The sequence below is a fragment of the Ursus maritimus genome, unplaced genomic scaffold, assembly GCF_017311325.1.
Source record: "Ursus maritimus isolate PB19 unplaced genomic scaffold, ASM1731132v1 scaffold_3, whole genome shotgun sequence".
Classification (NCBI taxonomy): Eukaryota; Metazoa; Chordata; class Mammalia; order Carnivora; family Ursidae; genus Ursus; species Ursus maritimus.
Window position 1 is genome coordinate 68845463 of NW_024425563.1, and position 10588 is coordinate 68856050.

Sequence of the window (10588 nt, forward strand, 5' to 3'; positions counted from 1 at the left end):
TGACCAGTGTTGTCAGGGGGGTTTAGCCAGAGTTCCCTTTCTTCTGATGAAATCTTCTTGCCTGGGACCCTAACTGTGAAGCAGAAACATGGAGCTGCTTACTGTCGCTGGGGATGCAAACTGGAGCAGGCACCGTGGAAAACAGCACGGAGGCTCCTTGGAAAATTAAAAATAGAACTGTCCTATGATCCGATAATTCCACTGCTGGGTATTTACCCAAAGAATATGAAAACACTAATCCAAAGAGATATCTGCACCCCTATGTTTATAGCAGCATTATTTATAATAGCCAAGATGTGGAAACAGCCCAAGCATCCACTGATGGGTGGATGGATAAAGAAGGTGTGGTATATACATGCAATGGAATATTACTCAGCCATAAAACAGTGAAATCTTGCCATTTGCAATATATATGTTAATTATATTTGAATTAAAAAAAAAAAGTGGAGCTGCTTAAATTTGTACCAAACAATGTCCAGGGCTTCATGAAACATGGTATGTAAGCTCCCTCATTTTTCGGGTGAGAAATCTACACTCCAGGAAGAACATGTGACTTGCACAATGTCACAATCATAGTTATATAACCAGGACAAGAACCCAAATTTCCTGATTCTTAATGAAATTAACTAGATCTTCCACTGCACTGTAATATGTCTGTGATTCCTCCCGGGAGCTTTGTTAGTATACTTTCTCTAGTTATATACCACATGAATTGTAATGTACAATTATTTTTTATAATTTTACATTGATTCCTATTAAGAATAATTCTATACCAAGGAAAATCACATTTGGTTAAGAGATCAACAAACATATGATTTTCCTGTTAGTAATTAGAAAGGTTTTCTAACCAGAATCAATTGATATTTAATTGATTCTCTACCCTTTATTTCTTCAGTTAAAAAGGGAGCACCTGTAATATTTTGCTGTTCTGTGATCTTTTTATCTCCAGCCTTGTCATTGCATTGCAAGATTTTTGTCGCTCTCATTCTCCTTTTCAATTGGCACACGTTATCCCTCCCTTCATCCATTTATCCATAAACTCATTCCTTCATTCGGCAGAAGTATCTTGTGCATTCACTATCACTAGGGGCTAGACTGAAGGCTCGGGATAGAAATGGAAAGACAGCCTTCTGCTGCCAGCTATTAAAGTGTCTCTTTGGGGTTTTTTTGTTTGTTTTAAGAATAGCAAAAACTAAATAAATAAATAGGGCTTAGGTCATCCCATCTTTATATCAATTTCTGTGAACATATATCTCTGTCTTTTGAGTTGTTTCATACAAATAAAATTTCATACAAATAAAATGTTTCATACAAATAAATTTTTCTACCTAAAGCAATATCTATATAGGGCTAATATAAAAGTCAGGTTCAGAAGGGGCATACCTTGAAAACATGAGAGGCTTGCAGGCATTTGTAAAAATACCTCAGTACTTCCTGTGTTTTAGCCATGACACTGTCTTTGAAGCGTCAGGCATAGAAAGCAAGCCAAGAAGTCCTTCTAACAATTGAATGTCTCTAGTTCATTTGAGTATGTTATCTCTGCTTTTCGAAGTCAAGAAACCATCTCCATTTTAATTAAGATTCCATTACCGGGGGAAGCTACAAGTGTGACATTTCTAATAAGGTAGAAAGTGTGTACTGCGCCAAATATAACATCACAGCTGGGCCTCTGTGAAGGTGCTGTCTACACCCCATGAACCCGGCAGGGCGCGCGGGCCTGTAGGATGTTCCTGCAGCGGCAGCTGCCGCAGAGCGGGGACTGGGCTGCGCTGGCAGCACACTGAGTTTTAGCACTGACCTAGGGGCTGAGATGGCAGTGAGACAGTGCAGATTGGGGCTTGCATTTTCATTTTTTACCTGTATGTTATCAGTGATTGCGATTATGGAAATGGATCAGATAGTTAACAGGTAGACTAGAAGCAGGGAAGGAATTTGGAGGATGACAGTAGTAGGAATCAGGAAGCACCCATGAGAGCGTGCTTATGGGTCATGTAATTCCTACAAGTCTTCCAAGAGTGTGGACATTGACCACCCATACCTTTCAGTAAATAATTAACTATCTAAGGGACCTCGAAAAGATGATGACGCCTGTAAAGATGCCCCGCGTTTCCAAGCTGCAGCTTAAAAATTGAGAGAGCACCAACAACACAGTACATGTTCTCCCTTTTTCTTGTTTCTTGCTATTGTCCATGCATCGTGGGTAAAATCGTTCATCACTCAAAGTAGCATGATCAGAAAGATCTCAATTTAACAGTAACAGACTGGAGTGGATGGAAACTACAACTAGTTTTCTTTGTTGTAACTTATCTTGCTTTAGAGAGCCCATCCCACCGGCTTCTAAGAGACAGCAGTCTCTTTCTAGAAAATATTTAGTTCCAAAGCCCTTATCCAAAGGTGCGATTGGAAGCCCCTGTTGAAGAGGCTCCGCTCACTTCTGAGGAGCCTAGACATCCTTTTACTGTGTAGCCTCCTCGACCAGGCCCCGGCCCCATTCTGCTACATCGGTTCTCTTTCCAAGCCACCGGAGGAGCCGGGAGAGTCAGCCTCCTCTCTTTACACCGTGATGGGCCTGTGAATCTGTCTTCAGCACATGTCACAGCCATTCCCACTCCACTGCTCAGGCACCAATTTGGACATGGTAGCAGGCCAAATGCGGGACTTCTTTACATGGCTATCAATTTCTAGACCTGTGCTCTCAGAATCAGAGAAAGACTTGCTATACTGGGGTGTTTCTATTATTCCTGCTTTCTGTCTTCTCCATTTTCCCAAGTATTTCCACCATGAATGGGAAATGCAAGGTCATTTGTGTCTCTGTAGCTCTCTCGCCCTCCCTCTCAGGAGTGGAAGGACTTTGTACTCACCACTGTTCCTTCCTATCTGCAGGAACTCTCCCTATGCCATATCCTGCATGTTCTCTACACGATGGCTTTTAGTAAAATTCTATTTCCAGAGTAGTATGGTTTTCACTTCATATGCAAAGATAAGCTTTTCTATCTAGAAATTCTTTCTCTCACTCAATAAAACCTGGTTTTCAAAGCTGTTGTCCTTCTAGAGACTTAAGAAAGTCAACTTTGAGACTCAAAGCTAAGCAACTATTTCTTTGTTCTAGACCAGTATTCTCAAACTTTCGTGTGCATCAGAATCGCCTGGAAAAGTCTGCTAAAACAGAGAGTGCTTGGCCCCTCCCAGGAGAGTTTCCTAGTCAGTAGGACAGGGATGGGGCCTGAGAATTTGCATTTCCTTTTTTTTTTTTTTAAGATTTTAATTTATTTATTTGACAGAGAGCAAGGGCAAGGAGGGGGAGTGGCAGGCAGAGGGAGAAGCAGACTCCCCGCTGAGCAGGGAGACCAATGCAGGGGCTCCATCCCAGGACCCTGGGATCATGACCTGAGCCGAAGGCAGTCGCTTAACGACTGAGCCACCTAGGTGCCCTGAGAATTTGCATTTCTTTTTTTTTTTTTTAAGATTTTATTTATTTATTCAACAGAGATAGAGACAGCCAGCGAGAGAGGGAACACAAGCAGGGGGGAGTGGGAGAGGAAGAAGCAGGCTCATAGCGGAAGAGCCTGATGTGGGGCTCGATACCATAATGCCGGGATCACGCCCTGAGCTGAAGGCAGACGCTTAACCGCTGTGCCACCCAGGCGCCCCGAGAATTTGCATTTCTAACAAGTTTCCAGGTGATGCTGATGCTGATGATCAGAGAACACACTTTGAGAACCTACTCTAGACAAAATCCAAGTTGTTCTTCAAGCAGTGAATGAACTTGACTTAATGAATGAGGGTGTTGCAGGGGAATGTTATTTAGGAAATACAATAGTTAAATATTTTCAAAAATATTAACCTTATTATAGATGATATTTATTTATTGTTGTCTTCTAGAACAGGAAAGCTTCTACAGACGTAGGGGGGTAGATAGTGAAAGGGAATTAGAAGGCCTTGATCTTCTAATCATAAAGTACCCAATTCACCCCAAACTGTCAGGCATGTACGTTCTGTAAGATAAAGACCAGTAAAGATCATGCTCCAACAGGGTGAAAAAAAATATCAGTGACAACTTCATGACTAATATTCCAAAGTATCCTTCAGCATCTAATTAATGGAGTTTAATAGGGATTCCGCTTCAAAAAGTGATATGCAAGCATTTAAAGCGTACCTCCAAGTGGATTTAACGTGTTTATAAAACTCGTGGTTTTTAATCTTAAATTTGCACCGCAGTAGGCCTGTCGAGCTGTGGGACAGCAAGTGACGGTGTGAGGACGCAGGTCTGACAAATCTATCCATTGAGTCAGCACTCCTGGGGATGAACCCCGCCTTCCGTGCCACAGTATGTAACTGCTGGTGCCTGGACCGAACTTCAGGAAAACAAAGGCCAAAGATAAAAGCATTCCAGGCCAATGGCGAAGATTCTGACCTGATTTTCTTTTTCACAAATGTAGAAACGGAGGCCCAAGTATACCAAGATACTCAGATAGATGGTTAATAATTGAGCCAGGTGTGATAATTACGTCTTCAAACCATCAGACCAGGCTCTATTTTTTGAATTTGGTAATAAATAAATTGATATAATTAGGGAAAATGTAAAGTGATCTGTGTTAATTGCTTTTATAATGAGTGATGAATCTATATAATTCAAAACTTGGTGTGTTATATTGGCAACTCCTAACATTTCTGATGCTTTTCAGGAGCAATAAAAAGTCTCCCTGTTTTGTTTTGTTTTTTTCCCCAAACAGATTCAATGCCCTTATTCTAGTGATCAAAGCAGCATCAAGCTCAACCTGTGGTATTGTAGGAGATAATTGCCCTGTTAAACTATAATTATTCAAGTGTCTTCTACATCCTGCTAAGGGCCTATTCTTATGTGTGGTTTACAAATTGAAGCAGATTGCCATCTCCACACAGAAGAATAGATTATAATTCAGGAATGCAATTATAAAAGGCTATGAACATTTCTGTAATAACAATATTAAAAATATAAAATAGGCCTCAAACCCTTTGGCCTCAAGCCGGGCAGGGTACTTCATTAATATGCATGTATGCTCCAATGGGGATTATTTTAAAAGAACAGGTGAGGAGAAACAAAGACTTTTTTTTTTTTTTTTGGTCTGCTGGGCACTTTTATAAACTCACTCTACACTTAAACTGTCTGCTTTGGATACCTCTAAATATCTGTGTAACTTTTAGCTATAAAGACAGTGTTGGTATTTGAGAGATGCTGAATCCACGGAAACTATCAGATCCCTTTGTCTGGGGACAGCGCTTCTCCAAAAATATGCTGAAGCAGTATATTTCCTAATTCCTCAACAGGGCATTGGATGGTTCCTAGATTATAAACCTGGCATTTAAAGCATTTAAGGACCTACATTTAATAGATAGTACAACCCAAATAAAACCATGCCATCTCTTGGCTAGTCCCTACAGAAAAATAAATTGTACAGAAAAAAAAAAAAATCCAGGAAGAAGCAAGCCTGGGCCATGGAGCACTCTGTGGAGACCTAGTTTAGAATGTATGAGATCAGAAACTATGTGTGTCATTGAGGGGTCTTCGTATTTTCTTAGCACCACCACCCTCCAAAAAAGAATATGACAGAAGAGTTTCATTTTAGTCTGAAGACTTGAGGTCAACATCCAGCCCTAATAACAGTACGGAAATAGCAATAATAACAGTAGCCTCCCTGTATGGTACTTTAAAGCTTAGACGCCACTTTGATATATACTGTCACAATTTAATCCTCCAACAGCGAGGTGAGGTGGAAGAGTTGTACTGAAGAAAGGAGTCTCAGAGAGGTTAACTATCCTACCCAAGATTACAGGGCTAATGTGGGCAGAGTGCGTTTCTTGACCCAAAGTTCAGCCCTTTCTTTCATGGCATTGAATGAGACCCGGTGAAATGATGCTGTAGGTGCAAAAAGAACAGAAAGGTGGTGTGATGTTACCCAATGACAGTCTTCCTTTCCCGCCCAGCTGGTTGCCTGGGCAGTATAACAAGTGCCTGCTTCTGATCATTTCCAAAAGTACAACTCATTGGAGCTCAGGAGCAGTTCCCAAAAACACACACCATGGCATGAGAGAAGACCTAGCAACAGTTGTAGATGATCTAACACCCAGTGGCTTACAGGACACCTCCAGAAGGAAGTCAAGTTCTCGAAAAGCATTGATTCTAGGTCTCGTATCAAAACCCAGTGTTTCATGTCTGCATGAAAGAAAATTCCCATTTCTCCATTATGTTTGCCCTAGATGCTTTCAGCTCCCCACCCTAGTACCACTGGATACCAGTGCACTAATTATGGTCATTAGTGATCATTTTCTTGGCTGAAAGAGTTATGAACTCATTCTAGAATGGATGTTGACAATCAGTCAACAAATATTGGTTGAATAACTGCTATATGCCCAACAGCATGACACGTTCTGGGAATATAAAAATGAACAAGACATGGTTCCTGCTTTTTAGAATTTCCAGGTACAGGAGGAGAGAGAGATATACCGAGTCACGATGGGATAACATAGTAAGAGCAATAGGGAATACAGGTTACTGCAACAAGAGCATGAACAAGAGACTCCTGACTCTGTATCAGGGGGTCAAGAAAAGGTTCCTGGGGAAGCAGAGTTGAGTCCTGAAAAACCAGTTTTGGCATCACTGAAGGGTGGGAGAGGACCATTCCAGTACAAGGGAGTAATATGAGCAGAGAGGCCTGAGGGGAAGAAATGATATAGCTGGTGGAGGGAGACAAGCAATTTGTTGATTTTGGAAAATTCATGTCAGGGCCATAAGTGGCTAAAAACCACTCTGGCAGAGATATGAGCCAACTCAGACAAAAGCAGTAGAATGATGGGAATCTTTCACTCCTGCCCCTGACAGCAGCTCTGTGCCTGGTGTCTAAGTGCTCTTACAGGACCCAAATCCCTTCTATATGTGCCTGGCCAGGTGACTGAAATGGAGGCATTTTGGTTAATCGCTGAAGGACAAAACCATCAAACCAAGATTTCAGGTCACTTTGGGTGTGGACTGAATTCCTTCTGAAGAGAATAACCCTGGTCAAGTTCAGCCCCTTTGGAGTAAGTCACCCTCTGCTGTTTTGAATGGCAGCAGCCGAGCACAAGAAGCCGGTATGTGCAAGAGCACATTGTTTCAGTTAGAGACAAAAAATGGACCTAATCCTTTAGACTTGTCTTCTCTTTGTGTCTTGACCTCTAGATAGAAATGTCTCAGAGGGTGAACAAACTAGTCAGTGCTGAGTTATTCACTAAATGTGGATAAACTGTCCTAATTGCTTTCCTTCTTTACTTTTTCATTCTTCCTCAGCTCTGCCTCTTCCAATCCATCCTGTCCCCTCTAGCTGCATTACACCTTCCATTTGTACCTCTTAGGAAACAATAGGAGGCAAAACACTTACATGCATCAATTTTCAACCAGTAAATAGCCCTAATAAAGAACGAGCCCAGATAGGAGCTTGAAGGTGCCAGACTATCAAAAGGGAGTTACTTGACTCTCACAAATCCAGCCACATTGACTGGAAGAAGCTTGGAGGTGGTGTGGGGAGTGGGGTCAGCGTGGGGAGAGAATAGGAGAAAAAGTAGGGAATTACTGCTATGCACCAGCACCATACGAGGTGAATCAAATAACCTCAGTAAATCCAACTCATAACTCTGAATTCATGTCATGAACTCCTTTTTACAAAGGAGAAAAATCTAAGAAAGAAAGAAAAATAAAAAACCTGCAGGAAACAAACTGGGACCCAAATCCAAAGAGCACAGTCTTCGGAGCAGATGCGTCAACACTTAACGCTCTCCTCCTGCCTATGCAATGACCACAAGAAACAAATCCTACCTTCAGTTCAGTTTTAAACTTGATGGTCAGCTCTCTATAGTGTATGCTGTGGCCCAGCAGCACAGTCAGGAGCCACGGGCTTCCCCCGGCCTGGTGGTTCCATCACATTCCAACTGTCTGACCCTAGACACATTACATAAGCTCAGTCCCCATATGTAAAGTGAGGGGAGTAGTCGTTAAATCAACAGGATTAAGTAAGTTCATACTATCAAGAGCTTGGAAAACGGCACGTGGTAAGCCCTCAGTAAATAACAGCAACAGCTACAACTTTTCATCCCCTCCGCAGTCCTCTGTACGTCTTTTGTCAGGGCAAGGTTCAGCTGCATGGCACACAGCTCGACCATGGCACTTAAAGTTTTGGTCTTTGTCTCTTTTAAATAAAATCAGATAGACACACATTAGAGAGTACACCCACACACTCATCACCTCCGAAAAACCAAAACCACAAAACAGTTTGTTGCCGCAGTAATTCCAAATGATCAGATTACCAAATTCCTCTGCCATTTGTCATCTTGAACTTGATGGCTGCTCTGCTATCTGAAGAGGAACCTCTCCAGTTACGAGGTTCATACCCTCTTGTCTTCAATGAATCATTTGACTGTTTTGCCTTTTTCTGAGTAAAATATTTAAAATGATATGACAAATACTAACAGTTATTTGGAAAGACTGTTCTGCTATGAAACACAGAAATGCATTTGCCACAGAAATTATTCAGCCTTCTATCAGGCATATCTCTTTATAACATTAATAGGTTGTGCTATCATTTATATTTTCTTTTCTATTCATACAAATTTGGCTTTTCACAATTAACTTGTCACATGCTTTATCTCATGTCATACTATTTCCAGATTTCCCGTCCTGTGCTCCCATAACGATTAGGTCTTACATCCAAGTTCAGTAGCAAAGTAACGAAAGATGTATTAATAAGTCGATGCAAATATTTTGTATAAAAGCTTGTCTCATGTACTGAGCAACAGAAACTCAGAAATGTAGAGTAGATATTATAGCAATAGTCTCTAATCATTTTAGTTTTGCTCAGCTATAGAGAAAAGCAAGATGTTATGAGATGACAGGGAAGATGAATTAATGACTAAATTGAATTCAGTTCTGGAGAAATTGGAGCTGGACAAGCAGCATTACTGCCCATGGTGTTCTTTTCCGCAGTGGCTATCATAGTTTTCGTATTTAGAGCTTCCTGGCTTTAGCGTCTTCTCCTTCTCTATTATACAGTTTATCATATTTGTAAAGCAAGTTTGGTAAGTTTGTTTACATATTATGAGTTTTTCCATAGGAAGAGGTTGACATTTTATTCTTAAAACTTGGCACTCCATTCACCAGAGTTTCATCCAGCGTGCCCCACCTCAAGCCGTGCTGGAGAAAGGAAAATCGATAGTATGAAGCCCTTATCATGAAACCCTGAACTGTGCTGTGGTTTACATATATATTTTTTTATATGACCAGTAATGTGCAGGCTTAGATTAAAGCTTCTGCATTATCAGAGGTGGTAGCAGATAAAAACTTTTCAAAATTGTTTCCTCTGATAGAACACATATACCATATTGGGTATAAAACCAAGGCAAATTTCATTCACTGGAGAGAAGAGCTAAAGAAGAGACTTTTGCTCAAAAGAGCAAACGACCTTGCCAGTACTTAGGCAAGCAACTCATTTCTCCGACTTGCAAGTTCTTCCAAGATGGTATATTCCCCAACCAGAGCGTCTATACTGCATGGTCCTTTGGATCAGAATTACAATTCGTCCTCCTTTAACCTCTGATAAGCAACACGAACTGTGCCCATAAGCTTGGCTCGGGTCGTTTCTGACAGCCATACGAAAACAAGGTTCCCTTTTCTCTTCCAGGTCCAAACCACCGTGAAGCGCCAGTGGGCCCAGTTTAAAACCCAGTGGGACCAGCGCTGGGGGCGAAGGAACCCCCGCCGCTCCGCAGCCAATGCCGCAGCCGCCGCCGCCGCCGCCGCTGCCGCCGCTGCCGAAGCCGGGGACATCCCGGTTTACATCTGCCATCAGGAGCCGAGGAACGAAGCCGCCAACAACCTGGGCGAGGAGGGTGCCGAGGTCATTGCTCTGGAAATCATTGAGCAAGAGTCATCCGCTTGAATGTGAAGCTAACGCAGCATTGTGATCACTGAGCCTTCATTTCCTGGGAGACAGACCGACCATGCGTTTAAAGTGATCCCCATCCTCCCAGGAGCTGAGCATATCATTTGTGAAGAATTATTAAGTGAATTTGTCCATAGTAACTCTGGAGAAAGTAATCCTTGGTACTATTGCTGTGGGAGACAGTCTAGGAATGGGGTCTCCCACTGCATCCCTTGTGAACTCCATCTTTCATCCAGGACTGAGATGCAGATGTCATAGTAATGCAAGCAAAGTATCCAAGAAAAACACAATTAAATTGACCTAGTTCAGAAACAGGGTGCTCCTTGTTAATCTTGAGCCATTTATAACTTTGAAAAATTAAAATCACGGTCACTATTTTTCTTTTTAACTCTAGACTTTGAATTAGAATATTTCTGTATTTGGCTATGGATATGATTTTTAATTTTTTTATTTCAATCAATTCCGACGTTACTCAGATGTTTTACCATCCACACAATGTAAACCGCACAAATTACATGACCTCTGCAAGACCAGGTGGCTTTCTAATATAGAGGTGACTAAGAAGGTGGGGGGGGGGAGACCTGCATTTGGCAGGAAGATGTAATGCTTTGAATGAAAAAGAAATTTAGAGTCAGTTTGCT

The 10588-nt window shown here is 41.7% G+C and overlaps 1 protein-coding gene across 1 annotated transcript in view; it reads left to right on the plus strand.

The window, feature by feature from the left end:
• CALCR (calcitonin receptor) overlaps positions 1-9944 on the plus strand; it is a 61714-nt gene extending 51770 nt beyond the window's left edge. Inside the window, exon 12 of the mRNA XM_008686242.2 lies at positions 9687-9944. Within this exon, the coding sequence (XP_008684464.2) occupies positions 9687-9944 (258 nt within the window). The remainder of the gene's footprint in view (positions 1-9686) is intronic.
• The last annotated feature ends 644 nt before the right edge of the window (positions 9945-10588 follow it).